Below are 17,704 nucleotides of genomic sequence, written 5' to 3'. Positions count from 1 at the left end.
ACTTGAATACATTCAAGGCCAGTAGTGACTTTAGCATTGTTCAAGGCTAACACAACTGCAAAAAATGCTGCTGTAAACACGGACGATTCAGATGGGAAATGGATGAGGAGTACTACAGATAAACAGTGATTCCTCAATGATGATGATGATGCCCATTATGGGCAGCTTCCAACACATATAAAAACATAGTAAAATGTCTATCAAGAGATCCCTCAAGAGAAGGAATCCGAACAAGTTGTAGTGGGAACAAAACTCATAGCACAGCCAAGAGTTTAGAGTCTACAAAAACACAGCTAGTAAGCAGCAGTTTTTATGCAGCCTCGTGATTCATGCTATAGAAGGAAGAGGGATGAGGAAATCAGTGAATCAGCAATTTTGTCCAGCAACAGATGCAGCTGTCACAGCCAAAGAGAAAAGCAGAAAAGTGCGAAGCACTTGGGATCAGGAGATTCCTCATCCAATGTAAGAACATGCATCTAAGAATGACCTTAGGCAAAAGCCTATCATGCTCTAAAATGGGAATGGGGCAGATGTTTCCAAAATACTGTTCCCTTTGAAAATTAAGAGTCAAATGCCAAAATAGCTTTTAAAGTAACTATATAGAATAGATTTCTGCAACCCCTATTTGATTTTTCAATTTCTTTTGCAGAGTAGCCTTTAGAGGCTTCACCCCAAAATACATTATGCAATTTGCTCTCTTCTCTCCCCCCTATGGGGGGGGCTGTCTTTCAAACTGCAAAAGGTATTTCAAAACTCACCTAGATGCAATTATCAGATACTTAAAAGTGCCAGCACAGGTCCATTTTCCAAACACTTTGTTTGGCTTGGCATCTGAATCAAGCTTTTCCGTGTTTTAGAGTGGCTGTTCTCTCAATTCATCCCCTTATCAAATGGAGTTACTTACATATATGAGGATCAGTGTCAAACAGAGACCAGTGGAGAAAGAATATGTGGCTCAGAAAGCAGGAGATCAGAACGACAGTATTGTAAGCCAGAAATAATTTTCTCAAATAACAATAAATGGCTGGCGGGGGGAGGGGGGGAGTGTTATCAAGAACTGTTCTTTCTTAGACCCCTTTCAGTACCAGTAGTAAGGATTGGCTTGGAGGCAGGAGAATGATTTTGTATGAAACAACTTCCAGAGTAGTAACTGCTGGAAGTGAAAACAAATCATTTCAAGTTGCCACACTATTGTTTTAGACTTTATAGTGTGCAACTGACTTATTGTAGTGAAAAATGAACTCAAACCTGAGTGGAGCAGATTTTACCACACACATTTTTGCATAAATAGGACCAAATTTCAAACACCGGTGGGAGCACATAAAAAACTAATAAAAGACCTGGGAAAATGTCTCACTACAACTGAGTACCCGGTCGTTTTTAAAAATGGTGAACTAGCAATTTTTGTGGATCTTTAAACATTTTCTCACTTTCTTCAGCCCAGACTAGAGAATCATGCAACGCTAAATTTAAAAAATGTTTCCAAAATGAAAACTTGGTCACTGCTACCAGAAAACAAGGGGTACACAAGTTAGCCTTGTACAGAGCTTTGTCTAAACAGCTTTAAAAATAGAGATGCAATCCTAAATACACTTACTGGGAAGTAAATTCCACTTTAGAGAGATGGGCTTACTTCTGAGCAAACATGCATAGGATTACACTGTTGGTGACTGTAAGCTTGTCAAAGTTGTTTCCAACTCTCTGAAGGTAAGACAAAACATGTCATACCACTGTACTTAAAAATCAAGCTGCTTTCATTTGGCCAAAAGTTGTTTTTGTACGCCATGAACTACCAAGTTTATGAACACTTTACAACCAGCTGTTCAAATTAAAATGATAGTAAAATCCAGCCCTTAGACTACAAAGTCATAAACTAGACCTCAACAGACTTTCTTATTTATTTAAGAGAATCACATATTTTACTCAGATCTACCAATGACATTTCATTGGAGATAAATGATTTAGAAATCTTATCCATGAGGAAAGCGGTATAGTGAAATAAATACACTGAACAGACCTGCCATCATATACGGCTTAAATGTTTTTATAAACTCTATGCAGCCAGTTTTGGTTAACCAAACTCTGCATTTGTAACACTACTGAGTACAGGGAATTTCTTACCTGAAACTCTGTTTCTGTGCTTCAGATCCACCAATCCAGAATGAATGGAAATTCGAATGGGGTTTCCTTTTCACACTTGTCTGTCAAAAGAGAGCAGCCAATCATCTTCAGCTTGGTGTATCTACTTCTTTTCTTGAACGAAATCCCAATATGCACTCCTAATGTTGTTAGAAAGACAAGGAAACCTGTACAGCTAGCAGGGTTCCGGTAGCCATTATATCAGATGGGTCACCGGATTGGTGGATCTAAGACAAGAAACTACATTAAAGACAAGAAATTGTACTTCCTCATACCTGAGACAACCGATCCAGAGCAAATGACCTTGGTTATGCACTATGCATGCAGCTATGACATCTCAAACAACAGTACAGGCCTAAGGAAAGCATTAACTTCAATTTCAATAGGATAAAAAATGCTATTTCTCCTTAAAATACGAAGTACCTATAGATAATCTATGCCAGACCCACAAACTATAGCCAGGAATAAAAGAGTTAACCTGAGTGTGCTTATGGACTTTGGTGTGACAAGTATGATTTTTTATTTTTTCTTCTTTGAAAGGGCATTCCTCCATGCCAAATCACAAACAACTCCTGAAATTTCCTTCTATTTCCCAATAGGCATTCTATATAGCATTGCAGAAGATGGGGGCTACTGTTCAAGATACGCCAGCCCAAAGCTCCCTTGGGCTCATGGAACTAGTTTCTATGTTCTTTGGATCATAGCAAATTACATCTTTCTCATCACAATGTCATGTATGTACCCAAGGTGCTTGTATTAACCAATAACGCTTAAGACTGCATTAAGACATTGTGCCCATGATTTGACCCTACATCTAAAATCAGCTTAAGTAAAAGTGGCAACACTTCTCTGGAAATTTAAAAAGGGAACAAAATGGCACCTTCAATAGAGAATGCAATCATTACACACTGTTATACATGGTAATAATGAAGGAAGCAGTCCTATTGTATGTATTGACTCAGACAAACTAATTCTGTTTAACCTATAAAGTTTAATTATATCATTTCCCAGTTTGCATGCAACCAGCTAGGCCTTACTACCTGCCCTTGACAAGCCTTCTGGTGCTTATTTTTTCTTACTGCCAACACAAACCTCGCTTTTGATCAGGTGTGGGGAAACTCTGACCCTCCAGATATTGCTTATCTACAATTGCCATTAGCCACAGCAAGCAGGACAAATGGCATGGGAAAATGGAAGTTGTAGTTTGGCAATTTCTGGAGGGCCAAAGGTTCTCCAAACCTGGTTTAACTGAAAGACACACACACTTCAAGGCTACATTTCAATACAATGTAGGGTCAACAGCTCTCAGTGCACTAGAAACCAACTGGTACAGCACAGGTCCTTGACAACTGTATCAGATTTAGCTCCCTTGTCGGATGCTGCTTAGATTATCCAGATATAAATGTTCACCAAATGCTTATTAGCGTGCTGCCCATGAAGATGACAAATGAAGCCTCATGGAAACTCCTTTGTCAGATACATCAACTCAGGATGAAGGAAAAACATTGAAAAATAGCAGCTGCCACTCATTGCACTCTGTGCATAATCAATCATTTTAGGTACTCCTTAGCGATTAGGACAAAAGCCCGGTTTTTACATTCTGAAGCCTCTCCTAACAAGAGAACACTTGGAATGGAATATTTACAACAGAAGTACCATTGCAGATGAATTTGCACAACTAGCTACTCATAATCAACCAATATATGTGGGTTGATTTAAGTCACTAGTAAGATTAAGACAGAGCAGGTAAAGCACAAGACTGCATGGATGCTGGGTCACCAGAGGATCTGTTTAACCACATGATACATTTATTGTCAAAATTAAATACAGTTAGGAAACATGTTATGTCTTTGTTTTCTTCTTCCCACTATAAACTGCAGAGGGTCAAAAGCTCCACTGAATGCCATTCATGGAGAGGGAAACAGCACATTAAGTATGAAGGTATGGAAAGAACGGCATCCCATCTACTCCCATACCTTTGCTAAGAAAGGAGAATGGAAACACATGGTTTTAATATATATTCCCCAATTTATCAGTTATGTGAAGTATTCCCATCTATGTTCATAGAAAGACATGTAGTTACCTTTATAAAGATACTGCAATTGAAACTTCCACATTTTGTAACCTTTTGTCCAATAAATAAGCCTTGCTGGAAGGCATCTCATGACACACCAAGAAGAGATATTCATTCAAGTCTGCTGCAGATTCTCCGCAAACCCCATCAAGTCAAAATATGCAGTGTCTGCAAAAGTACAGCACTGCTGAATCAGACCACTGGTCTACATCCTGTCATCCTTTTTCTTACACAGGCGACCCATCAGTAGGGCCTGAAAGCAGCAGGTCTCCCCTGCTGTTGCCTCTTAGCAACTGGTTTCATTTTCAATTCTTGGCAAATAAGAACAACCCTGCTGAATCAAGCCAAAGGCCCATTAGGACCTGACTTACAATTTCTAGCAACTGGTATTCAGAGATATACGCCTAAGATGCCTTTCATATGTGCTGTGTCAGGAAGACTTGGGCATCACATGGCAGGACAGAGTCTCAAACAAAGATATGCTCTCCCAAGCACACATTCCTTGCATGTTCGCACTTTTGTCCCAGTGACATGCTCTACAGGGAGCTGGCTTCAGTCACTAGGCCTGTGGCAGACCAACTCCTATAAAGATGTTTGCAAACTTGACATGAAGGCTGGCGACATTAACCCCGCCATGTGGGAATCCCTTGCTAATGATTGCAGTACCTAGAGAGAGGCAGTCAGGTCAGGTATCCACAACAGTGACCAAAGGAGGAATGACCACCGGAAGGAGCACAAACAGAAGGAACGCCATGGTGCACTTGTAGCAGGTAAACCAAAACACTTTCATCTGCCTCAATTGGTCTCTACAGTCACAACATGTGCTAAAACTCTTCATCGGCACTCTTCCATTGTCTCCAGAGACAGATGGATGCCAACTCCTTCACTCAATGCCTCCGATACTGGATGTAGTACACAGACATCATGATTAGCAGCAATGAATAGTCTTAAACTTCATGAACTTGTCTAATCCCCTTTTAAAGCTGTCCAAGTTGATGGCCATCACTACATCTTGTGGGTGCAAATTCTATAGTTTAACTTTATGCTGTGTGAAGAACTTCCTTTTATCTGTCCTGAATTTTCCAACATTCAGCTTCATCGGTTAACCCTGGGTTCGAATATTTTGAAAGTAAGAGGGAAACATCTTCATATCAACCTTCTCTACTCTGGGCTGAATTTTATATACCTCTATCACACTCTTTCCTGCTACACCTTTTTTTAAAAAGCCCCAAATGATGCAGATAGCCTTCCATTATGAAGAAACTGCTCCAGCCCTTGATCATTTTGGTTACCTTCTTATGAATCTTTTCTGGCTCTACTATAACCTTATTGAGATATGGTGGCAACATCTGTACAGAGTATTCCAAGTGTGGCTGCGTCACAGATTTGTATATTATTATATTGGCAAAATTATTTTCAATCCCTTTTCTAATTCACCCTTTTCACAGCTGCCGTACACTAAGTCCACATTTTCATTAAACTATCCACCATGGCTCCAATCAATATCGCTTCCCTGGTCAGTCATTGCAGGTTCAGACTCCGCTGGCATACATGTGAAGTTAGAACTTTTTGATCCAATGAGCATCACATTATACTTCCTTACACTGAACCATATTTGCCATTTTAATGCCCACTCACCCAGTATGAATAAGTCCTTTTGGAGCAGCTCACAGCCCTTTTTCATTTTAAACACCTAGAAGGCACCAGTCACACGACAAATCCTTGGGAGATCTCACTTCTTACATCATTCCATTGTGAGAACATTCTGTTTATACCTACTCTCTGCATCTTGGTCTTTTAAGAGACCTTCCTGAGAGGGTCTGTAGAATGACTGCTAAACTTAGTCAACAGTTTCTGGAGAAGAACTTTATCAAAAACTTTTTGGAAGTCCAAGTACACAATGTCCACTAATTATTCACATGTTCTTGACACTCTCCAATAAAAATTTAGATACAACTTACCTTTGTGGAACACACACTCCTTCTTCTTCAGCAAGACTTGTTCTTCTGTATGCTTGGTAATCTTAACTTTAATAATGATTTCCACCAGTTTTCCTGGAACAAATGTTAAGCTAACCAGTCTCTAAATACCCAAATCCTTTTTTTAAAAAAAAATGGTGTTACAATGCTAAATAGCAGTTATTAACCTGTCTAAGCTGTTTTTAATGTGACTAAAGCTCAGGGCACTCATCACATTTTGTAACAGGAAATTCTGTAAAGCTAATTATTCAATCTGTGAAGCACTTGCTTTTTCCAATCCTGAATCTACTATCAATTAATCTCATTGGCTGATGCCAAATTTCTGTGTTACGAACAAGGAGAGAAATTCTCTGTCCTCTTTTTCCACACGATGCACAATTTTGTAAGACAGCCACCCCCAACCCAGTGCCTTCCAGAATATTTGGACTACAACTCCCATCAGTTCCCTTACTTTGTTCTACTTCTTAAACTGTAAATAATGTAAACTTCTTAAACTGTAAATAATGTGAGGCACTGAATCTTTAAGAGCTAAATGTATAAAGAAACAGTACTTCCTAGGGATAGTCACCTGAAAAAAGTTAAAAGCTTTGATTTTAGATCACCAAATATTATTGGCATTGTACACATTCATAATTTTACTAATTAATTTCATAAAACCATACATATCTATAAATGGTAAAATTTCAGCAGAGAAGCAAGTGCAGCAGAAAATTTTCATTCCCACTTCACTGGTTATGACCAAGCATCTCATTGATTTCACTGAAACATACTTTCAGTAAGCATGCCTATGATTGTAGGCTAACCTGAACTTATACTCACCTCCATAGCTCCACCAACCATTTGCAACAAGGAGTCTGCCGAGGTGCAATGAAGTGCAGCATCTATAATTTGCAACGTAACAAGTAACCATGTTGCTACTTGTTTAAGCAGGGAAAGTGTTTCAGCAGAGAAATGCCAAACACCGTGAAGTTGACTGGCAGTAGGCTCAGGACAGACAAGTGACATTTCTTCAAATTTAACTTTCAGAACTCACTAACACCAAGTGCAACTAGGCTGCAATCATAATTCCACTTACCTGCGACTTGCTTCTGAGTGGATGCAGTGAGGATTGCACTGATAGACAACTTAAAAATCCAAATCATGGAGGATAGCCATTGTGCTCCTAGCTGATAAAACTAATCAGAACATCCAAAACAGTGGCAGTATACACCTAAGCACTAGAGGCAGGGAACAAACAGAAGCAGTCACCCTCATGCCTCCTCAAGGACTCCCTGAAAGGAGACTGATCTGTGGCCTGATCCAGAATGGCACTTCTGTTTGAGATATAAAAATTAACGGTATAATTTCCATCTCCGATAAATATAACAGTGAGACTATTTTGCCCATCATATCTGCAGTGATTACTAAAAAAACAGCAACCCACCAGGTACTACTATAAACCACAGGTGCCTAATACAAAGAACAGCTTTGCTTGAGCAATCCAGTCATAATTTTAAAAGCAAAAGTATTTCTGTACAGTGCATTTTTTAATTTATCTCACTCCATGGCATGCATGGTTAGCGTCAAAATTACATCACTTTCCCCCATAGATTTCTGTGATACTTTGAATTTCTATATCAGGCTGTCCTGTCTATTGCAGCATCCACAGGTCCTGAATGAGTCTCAATAAGTCTCACTTTCATTGCCTCATACTAATGTATATTACTCCAACTTAAGTTGTTTTATGTCTGAGCAAGAGTTAAGCTGAATTTTTAATTGTAACAAAAAAAAGAAACATGGACTAAGTTGCCATATCACATAACTTTAAATGTGGTCATCATAGGTGTGGTTAAGTTTTGCTGTAATACAAAACCTGAATTAGAACTTACTAGGACATGGAAATTTATCACCGCCACCCTCATTTAACTTTTAACAGAGACCAAGAAAATTAAGCCACTGATGGAGACTTCGCAACATTGTTTTGTCTAGAAATTCAAGTAATAGCTTGTCACATCTACTTATCCAAAATAGAGATAGCAATAAAAGAAGATCCTTACTCTCAGGTACACATCATGATTAGCATCAATTATCTTTATACTAGACTACCTGCAAACCCCACATGGGATTAGCTGTTAACAGCCAATCATTAAAAAATTGGTACAGAATGCTGTAGCCAGCTTTTGGTAGCACATTGTAAAAAGGCAACACTGTTCCCAGAATTTCAGAAACCCACAAAATGGCAGACTAGCCGTAAATTGTTTTTTGCAACTATCAGCTCTTTCTGATAGTTTTAACTAGGTTGCTATTCACTGACATACAATGTACAAGAACAACGTATTATGTAGGTTTGGTCTTTGAAAGTAACTCCTTTCTGGTTACTGGCAAAACAATTTTCTCGCCAATGCTGGACAGACAGAAAGATAGGAGGAGGATGGAGACGGGTACACGGAAGAAGGCATTTCAGTTATGGTTTTTCATTTGTTTAAACATTTGTTAATTACATTCTTGCTGGGCAACAACCTTCAACTGATTTAGAGACACACAGAGAAGTAAGAACTTCATATAATGTTCATTTTACATATATTCCCAAAGCTCTCCTTCTCCCCAACCTTATTTCATACAGACAGCAAGATGTTCAAGATGGCAAAGACTTGTGAAACATATAAAAAAACTAAGGTCATAATATTACTGTCATCGAATTCTGTTGAATTTCAGTCCTGAGAAAATGGAAATATGCTCTGCTACAGTCTGTTCATTTTCGCTTATTGCTAAAGTATATATTAATGCAAATTAGTGCACTTCTGTGCACGCAATGGGACTTTTCCTTCCTCTCCCCCATCCTGCAATCCCCACATCTCCTTCAGATCTGCTCCAGAGGGCTGGGGGACCATTCAGAGCAGATTTTGGGGGTATAGAGAGAAGGCTTCAGAGGGACGACATCCCACATAGAAATTGCAACTTTGTTCTGCTTATGCACACATATTGGGTAAAAACCAGTACATTTTCTTGCTACAGTTAGAGTGCCTTCATGCAGAATTGCAACCTAACAGAATATGGAGGAAAATTTAAAATTAATGGAAATATATAGGCTACTGCAAGCTATGGCAAATATACAAGTGAAAAACAATATTGCATAGGATTTGCTGAATGACAACAAAAACAATATGGTATTGATTAAAGATCTGGAAACAAGAAAATTATCAAAATGAAAAAGAATGCTTAGCAGAAATCAAGACCAACGTCATAACGTCAACTACAATGTTCATCAAACATATGGGGGGGGGAATAGTTGCTGTACTTATTTTAAGTACAGACCAATCCCACTTTGCACGCACTGAAGACATGCATGACCCCTGACACATGCGCCGTTTTTGGCCCCGGAACAAGGTGAGGCGGGCTTATGCCTACCCTGCTGATGCACGCAATGACCAAGAACACAATCCCTGTGCAAATGGGGACCTGCCTGGAGTCCTCTATCAAGCTTGGGGCCACTTTGATTCATAGTTGCTCTTGTGTGGCAGCCCAATACACTAAGGACCATCTGCATGCAAAAACACACTACCATGTGGAGATCAACATCCGGGAAAGGTCTCATATATAATAAGAGTGGCACAATATGGTACAAAAATCTTTTACCTAGGTCTCCAGTAATCACTGCCACATGAATTCTACATATCAATTCTCATCATGCACATGACCAACACAATCAGCTTGATGGGAGTGTTAGGGAAATGAATCTAGGCCCTGGTTAATGAGCAGTAGCAAAGTTTACAGTGACTTGTGTTGAGCTACAGTTATTATTTTCCTAAATATACTGTTACTGTCTTTTCCCATTTTGACTCATTTTTGTATGCTCTGCATTACAAAACAATGCTTATGCTGTGTTGTTTCTGTGTACGCATCCACTGGGAACTGAGCGTTCTCAGTGTCTAGATTTTATTTTAGATATAACTTAAATTAGTTTAGTATTTAGCTCAATCAAAATGTTGGCCACATATAATTGGAGTGCCCTCCCCCTCAGAAATCTGCTGACTTTTGAGGCAGTCCTGCACATTTGAAAGTTTCTTGCTCGCTCGCTCTACCTAAGCAAATACAGCAGGCACTCAAGTTTGATAACCAAGCATTCTTTATTTCCTGATGGGCTGGGTAGCAACAGATCACAAGTGCCTCTGCTGGGATTATAAGGAGTGCAAGATCAGGAAATGGGAAATAGCCATTGTGGGGATCTCTAGGACAAATTCTTTGTGATAGGAAGGGCACCAGGTGACAGAGGAGCAAAACTCACGCACCCAGCTCACATTTTCTAACTGGAGGGGCTCTAGGCAGTGAATGGGATTCACTTGGATAAGAACACTACAGAAATGCAATTCTTAAGAAGTATGTGAGAGGTGGAGAAAGCAAGATTAATGTTTAAGCAATTCTTTATTGGTAGACCGGGCGGGCGGGCGAAAGAGAAGCTGCATGCACAAGACCAGCCACAGTTGAAAACATTAATGTTTGGTGATCTACCTAGGTAGTTCGTATGCTTGATTTTGCAGGTCAGATGGAATTTCCATGTATATTTGCATTATGCCTCTCATATATAATAAATGTTTTAAAAACTCTAAACCCATTAATCTAAAAAAACCTCAGAGGTTTCCTTCCTTTGCTTTGCTAGAAAGTAAGCTTAAGAACAAAAATAATGTCGATTTTAATTATAAACATCTGTAAAAGTAATTAATCAAAGAGTCATTCCCCCTCTCTCCCAAAAAAAGCTTTCACCTTAAAGTCAACAGACAACAAGCAAATGTACCATAAATAAGCTGGTATAAAAACAAATCATGTCTGAACATCAGGTTCAAAACACTTGATTTTCACCTTTCTAAAATCCAAAGACAGTAAAACAATGGGTGATATCTAACGTTAGTCACAGAATAGGGCCACTGAAATTAATGGACTTCGATTTAAAAGCGTTTACTCCAAGCATGAAAATATTGGAGATCACCACAAGCCTATAATTTTTGGCACTTTTAGAATACAGTCATACCTCAGGTTAGATGTGCTTCAGGTTGAGCATTTCAAGCTACGCTCCGCGGCAACCCTGAAGTAATGGAGCGTGTAACTTCCGGGTTTCGCCGCTCGCGCATGCACAGACGCTCAAAATGACATAACGCACATGTGCGGAAGCAGCAAAACACGACTTGCGCATGCGGTCGTGTCTTACGTTTTATTCAGGATGCGAACAGGGCTCCGGAACGGATCCCGTTCGCATCCAGAGGCACCACTGTAATAACTTGAATGCTTAAGATTAATAATGGCAAAATTAAGCCACCTGGAATTGGCTGCTTGATTCATCATACCTGTCTACGCTAGTTTTACAGTACATGTTTTCACAGAGGCGCTTTTTAGAAAAAGTTTTGCTATGTTATCAAAACTGAAGAGCAGCAGTCAACAACAACACCACACTGTCAAAAGTTCAAACACTTCAACAAATTATTCTTCATATTGATGATTCAATTACTGAAAGTAAATGCTGCAGCCATCTGACAAACTCACTGAAGACTGAAAAAAACAATGCCTTGATCCAGTGTCACATTTCATATTACAAAAAGAGCTTTCGACTTGCTGTCCAAGACAAATGCAGAGCCTGTTTGAGTACCTTACCTATCTTAATGTTTTCTTTCATCGTTCTGATTTTGAACTCCCACACCAAATATCCAGTCAAGAGTTGAAAGAAATCATACCCAAAAGAAGCAAGTGGGGAAAATCTGCTCCAAGAACACCACAAAAATGTGGCTGTGCTTACAGGAAATATCTATGTAGTGTAAGTTTGATCCGCACTACAACATACTACCCTAAAATTCAACATACTGCCCTATAATTCAGTTCACTTATTTTGAATCTGCAATGCTGTTTGTGAGTACTTATTTTACACATTTTTTTTCTTTGAGTTGTCAAACAGCTATGACTTCCCGGATATAATGTGCAAAAAGGACTATTAAAGTTTTCAGAGCAGGACAGAGAACTTCCTCCTCCCTATGGCACTGTCATGACTCACTTACTGGGATTTCCTCATTCTCCTGACATTTAATAGCATATCTGGATGGGGTGGGGGTTGCGCCAGTACAGAATTTATTGGGAGTGGAAAAAAAGCTATTACCCAGCAATGAAACCCCGTTTGTCCAATTGGTTTCCAGGCTGCTCCAGGTGGGAGGGTTGCTGTCCAGAAAACAGACTGGACCTTATAAGGTAACTACTGCAAGTTGTTGTACTAGTACACTGATCCCAATGGGTGAGAAAGGCCAGGATAAAAAAAGTCACCTGTATTAGGATTCAGTCCCTCCCACCCACCTTGCCACAGCCTTCTGGAAGGGAAAGGTGCTAGCTTGCTTAACTCAAGTCACATCAGAGGGCATAGTTTAAGAGCAGCTCTCCAAAGTATTAAGATACAGATATTTCCTAGTCCTAAAATCGCTTTAATAATGATGCCAGACACCGAATCTGGTACTCTGTGGGTGCAAAGCAAGTGCTCTACTGCTACTATAGCATAGTGACCAGCACTAATGGATTAAGAAATGCAAGAACACACAACCATCATATTACTGTAATGTTTGGCCATGATTAGAATTCTTAAGACAGAGTTTACATGTTTCCTAAAACTAGCAGTTTGCTTGTCAACTTAAATAAATCCCAACTGCTGTCAAAACCCAACTGTAGCAAAGTGCAGTGTTTAGTGTCAACAATTCAGTAAAATGTTCATTACAGAGAAGGCTACATAAAATATACATATAATTCATAGCACTCTCCTGATCATTGCCAAGTCACTTCACCCCATTCTTATTTTTAAAAAATGTTTCTACTTAACCAAATTTTACTATTGGGCCTTTGGGTTTGTTACAGCAATGTTACCCTCTTCATTTTCCCTGTGGCCATTTTATCTGCTATGTGCTTTTCCAACAATGTAGAATTGAGCAGTCTTGCCCTTGCACTTCACTAAATTATACTGCTTTTGTAAAATGAATGGTTCTACTGAGGAAAATTCAGCACATTAATGTAAAATGAAGATAAACAAATTAAACATTCTACATTGATTCTGCACACTTTCTGAAGTTCATAAAAGGAGCTTCTGCTTTAGTATTGACACACAAAAGGAAACAAAATTTCCAAGAAAAAATAAATAAGCACATTCTTCACATTATCAACCATGTTTGTATATATGACAACAGGAAAGTGACTAGAAATGTAATAATCAGGTACTGGCCCCAGTTTAATAGCTCCAGAACATATGTGAAGGGTTGTCCCCACCACAGAGACAAATGGAAAGTTTCTTTATACACCTTTTTCTGACAAAGAATGACTGCAACTAAGGACTTCTTTGGTTGTGATCCATACTTGAACTCACAAAACCCGAACTTATCTCCAGGGAATCTCTATCAGCAAAGGCAGATTTGTAAGATAACAAATTTCATTGTTTTGTATAAACATTATTCCACTCAAAACAGATTTCTTTTAAAGCCCTTTCATTATTATGTTAATTGTAAAACAAAACGAACAGAAAACCTCCAACTTCTTCAGTGTTCAGAAGGTGTATAGCTGACATTAAGGACACATATTTACAAGGATCAGAGCAAAACTAACCACCTTCTGTGTCCGCCTCGGGACATAGAAATATTGCACGAGGGCTGGGAGCGAGCTCCACAGTATGTTGAGCACGCCACATTTCAATCCACTGCATATTGCGCATATACAACACGGCTCCACAATATCCCATGACAGACATTTCCCCTTTTTGGCTAAAAGTGTCAAAGTGTTGCTTGCTTACGAGTCTTTTACATTAAAAAGCAAACAAACAAAAAACTCAAAGTACCAAAATAAATAAGTACGTAAGCAAGAAGAACACTAGCTTGCTATCTTTCTACGGTGGTAGAGCACAGTTCAGTAGTCATCCAAGACAAATGTACCCAAAGAGAACTAAGGCTATCAACTGATACAAAGGATTTAAAATCAATTCAGCATCACCATCTTAATGTTTATATGATGACCAATTTTAATTACCCAATTACAATTGAAAGTGCACACAATCAACAACATTCAATAAAGTCACTCTAAAGGAAGAGGTCAGCATCTCTTGAAGATGGTCACTTATGATTATGAAATCTTAAGTCACCCGCCATCTTTAACCAGCACATCTGTGCAAGCCTCTCTGCATGGCAAGTAGGCCACTTAGAAGTCCTGAGGCCCAACGTCTTTGCCTTTCATCCACCCCAACAATGATCTTTTTCGGAGGGGTGAGAGAAGGGGCCGAATCAAACCCACTAGCTGTTCAATCGCCCTGATTGATTGATCAAAGCTTTGCAGTCCTCAAGAGCCTGGATGCTGAAATGTACACACAGCAACAGCCCAAGCGCATCGCCCCTCCAAACCATGCCCCTTGCTTTGTGAAACTGGGTTCTTATGCTGCGAGAGACAACTTGGCTTGCAAATGTCACCTTCAGCATATTCTCTCTCTTTTTAGGGGGTGAGGAGCGACACATGTACCCAGAGGCCTTTCACCTGCGCGGATGCCCAACACCTTGCGTGGCTTTTGTCCTGGTTGCTTGGGACAGTAATAATAATAATCATAATAATAATAATAATAATAATTTTATTTTTATTATTTGTACTCCCGTCCATTTGACTGGGTTGCCCCCAACCACTCTGGGTGGCTTACAACAGGAGGGGGGGTGGCGAAACACCCTGGGTGTGGAGGTCGGGGTGGTGGGGAAAATAAGGGGGGGGCAAAAGGGGCCGATCTCTCCCCACCCCCCACCCATCTTCCCCAGCTGACACATAACGGGCAGCGGCGAAAGGCGGCTTTCCGAGGATCCCTTTGCAAATGAAAGAGCAGGAGAGAAAGAAACCTGGCCTGGAAGTGCGAGGCCGGCCGGCCGGCCCGCCCCCTCCTCCTCCTCCACCCCTCGCTCCCCACTGCGGGGACGGAAGAAAAGGAAGGAGGGAGTGGAGGATGCGCAGGCGAAACCCGAGGCCTACAAAGACCAGCTCCCACCGCGCCGGCGCCTCCCGTTCCTTCTCTTTTCTCTCTCTCTCCCGGTTCCCCCCTCGCCCCCCCCGCCCGGTTGTGGCGTCTCCTCTCCTCGCGAGGCCTCGCCCGCGCCTCTGGGGCCTGAGGGAAGAAGGCGGCAAGAAAAGGGCTCCGGCGTCGGTTTCGGCCCCCTCATACTCACCATCAACTCGATGGTCTTGTCCTCGATCACCGACTCCGGCTCCATGGCGGCGGCGGCGGCGGCGGGAATGGCGGCGGCAGCGGCTCCTCCTCGGCGGCTGAGGAGAGAAAAGCCCGTATCGACCCCCCCACCTTTTCCTTTTTCCTCAGAGGAGGAGGCCGGCTGCCGATAGATCGACCGACTGACCCGCCGCCGCCTCCTCGGCCGCGCGCCCGGAAGAGGAAGTGACGCAGCAGGCCGACGCGGGGCGCGGGCGGGCGAACGTTAGCAACGGCGGCGACCGTTTCCCCCTCAGCAGCCGCGTCGGAACCGCCGTCGCGACCAAGGGGGGGGGGAGGAGGAGAGGCACTACGGCTCCCGGCAGGCTTTGCGCCGGCCGGCGGGAAAAAGAACCACAAGGCCCAGCATGCATAGCGCCGAGGTGGGGAGAGCTTCGAGCTCCTCGCGGCGGAGCGGCTAAAGAAACTACGTTTCCCGGCATGCAAAGCGGTGGCGAGGAGGGGTTTTTTGCCCCCCAACGGCGGATTATTTTAATTTTTTTTAAGACCTGGCTAGAAGGAACGTGCTGCGCCTTTGCTTCTTCCCAGCTGCCCGGGGCGAGGCCCTTTTTGGGGGTCCCGGTTGCTGCCGGCGACGGGGGCGGGAAAGCAGGCCTAGGCCGCAGGCGCAGTGGAGCTGCCTCATGGCGCCTCAGGCCACTGTTTCCTCACAAAAGGCTCCGTCGTGGGCGCCTTTACCTCAGGCGTGAGGGCGCCGAGGGCCCCACGTTGGTGTATGGCAGCGCTAGAGGGTGGGCGCTGCTATTCCCTTTAATATTATTGCTATTATTGTGTATTACATTGGTATACCGCCCACCTTCCGTAATTTACCGGTTCTCAATGTATGTTTATCGGCTCACTTCATTTATATTCGTCCTCACCGGACTGTTTGCAGCATAAGCCTGTGGGGATAGTTATTCTCCCATGAAAATGGGGACATCCTATTCCATAATAATACGAATAATTGTGTTATTTATACCCCACCCATTCCACTGGGTTGCCCCAGCCACTCGGGGCAGCTTCCAGCATATATAAAACATAACCTATTTTTAATGTTTTTTTATATATGTTGTGCTACAGGTATTCTCCCATGAAAATAGGGGTGTCTATTCCATCATAATAATATTATTACTTATACCCTGCCCATCTGACTAGGTTGCCACAGCCACTCTGGGTAGCTTCCAACACATATGAAAAAACAGAATAAAACATTCAACGTTTCTTTAAAAATTCCCTACGCAGGGCTGCCATCAGACATCTTCTAATATAGTCCCTTATCTCCTTTACTCAAGGGTCGCAAAACTGCATACCCTCTGATGCAGCAGAAGAATCTTTTATTTGCATCAGCCACTAGCCATAGCAATAAAATACAATACTGAAGATAGAGGTAAAAACTACATTTTTGGGGTTTACATCAATAATAAAATAATACCTCTTATTCTAATTGCCCCCAGTTTGAAGTTTTTGCTGTCACCTGATCATCTTGATCTGCTAAAAGAAAGGACACAATAGCAATGGTTGAGCAACCCGTCATGGACAATAGTAGAGAGGTAATAACCTCACTCCTCAAATCTATAAAGAGTGCAAGCCAGAAGCAAATGAGCCACTGACTCAATACTGCCATCTCCACATGGACGTAACCGTTTTCCAGTGGAATTTTTTGAAATCGACCCTCAAGTACAGCCTCAATCTTGCGAAATGAAAGCGCATCTGTGTTTTTCAAACGGTGCCAAAGTGTCAAAATGACCAGGTGGAAAATAATCATGCCATGGACAAAATTTCCTTATTGTGGCCAGATTATTCTGTTGCTCGATATCATATAGGCACTGTGTAAATTATTTGCTTTACCCTCCGATGAAAATATGGATGTCCTAAGGGAAAGCGGGATCAGATCAGAAACTGGGACGGCTTCTATAAATCCAGAACTGTCCCTGGAAAATAGGGACACTTGGGAGGGTCTGAAAGTGGCCCAGGGTGGTCATGGTATCTCCCCTGCCAGGTAAGTTAAAAACTAAGGTTTTGGAGAAAAACTTGACACCGATGGAGAGAGAGAGGTTTCAGAAAGAGACAGATCTGACATTAGTAAAGAAGGTAAAATACCTGGGGGTGAATATGACTGCTAAGAATGCAAATTTATTTAAAGATAACTATGAGAAATGTTGGTCAGAAGTGAAGAAGGATTTAGAGATTTGGCCGAATTTGAAGCTTTCCTTGTTGGGTCGGATTGCTGTTATTAAGATGAATGTATTGCCGAGAATGTTGTTTTTGTTTCAATCATTACAAATAATTGAC

General features: G+C 41.4%; 1 protein-coding gene across 5 annotated transcripts in view; it reads right to left on the bottom strand.

The window, feature by feature from the left end:
- Positions 1-15,692, bottom strand: part of FBXW11 (F-box and WD repeat domain containing 11) — an 81,529-nt gene extending 65,837 nt beyond the window's left edge. For 2 of the 5 annotated variants that reach the window (XM_053380674.1, XM_053380677.1), the window contains exons 1-2: positions 15,375-15,692; positions 2,122-2,201 (exon numbers count right to left, since the gene is read on the bottom strand). Coding sequence is in view for 2 of the 5 variants with exons in the window: in XM_053380673.1 (XP_053236648.1) it covers positions 15,375-15,419 (45 nt within the window). In the remaining 3 variants the exon portion in view is untranslated. Of the gene's footprint in view, positions 1-2,121; positions 2,214-15,374 lie in introns of those variants that run through there. The other 3 variants (XM_053380673.1, XM_053380676.1, XM_053380675.1) reach the window with 3 other exon arrangements.
- Positions 15,693-17,704: the final 2,012 nt, after the last annotated feature.

The sequence above is a fragment of the Podarcis raffonei genome, chromosome 3 (assembly GCF_027172205.1).
Source record: "Podarcis raffonei isolate rPodRaf1 chromosome 3, rPodRaf1.pri, whole genome shotgun sequence".
Classification (NCBI taxonomy): Eukaryota; Metazoa; Chordata; class Lepidosauria; order Squamata; family Lacertidae; genus Podarcis; species Podarcis raffonei.
The sequence above is the reverse complement of the archived record's forward strand: the minus strand, read 5'-3'. Positions and strand labels throughout refer to the sequence as shown.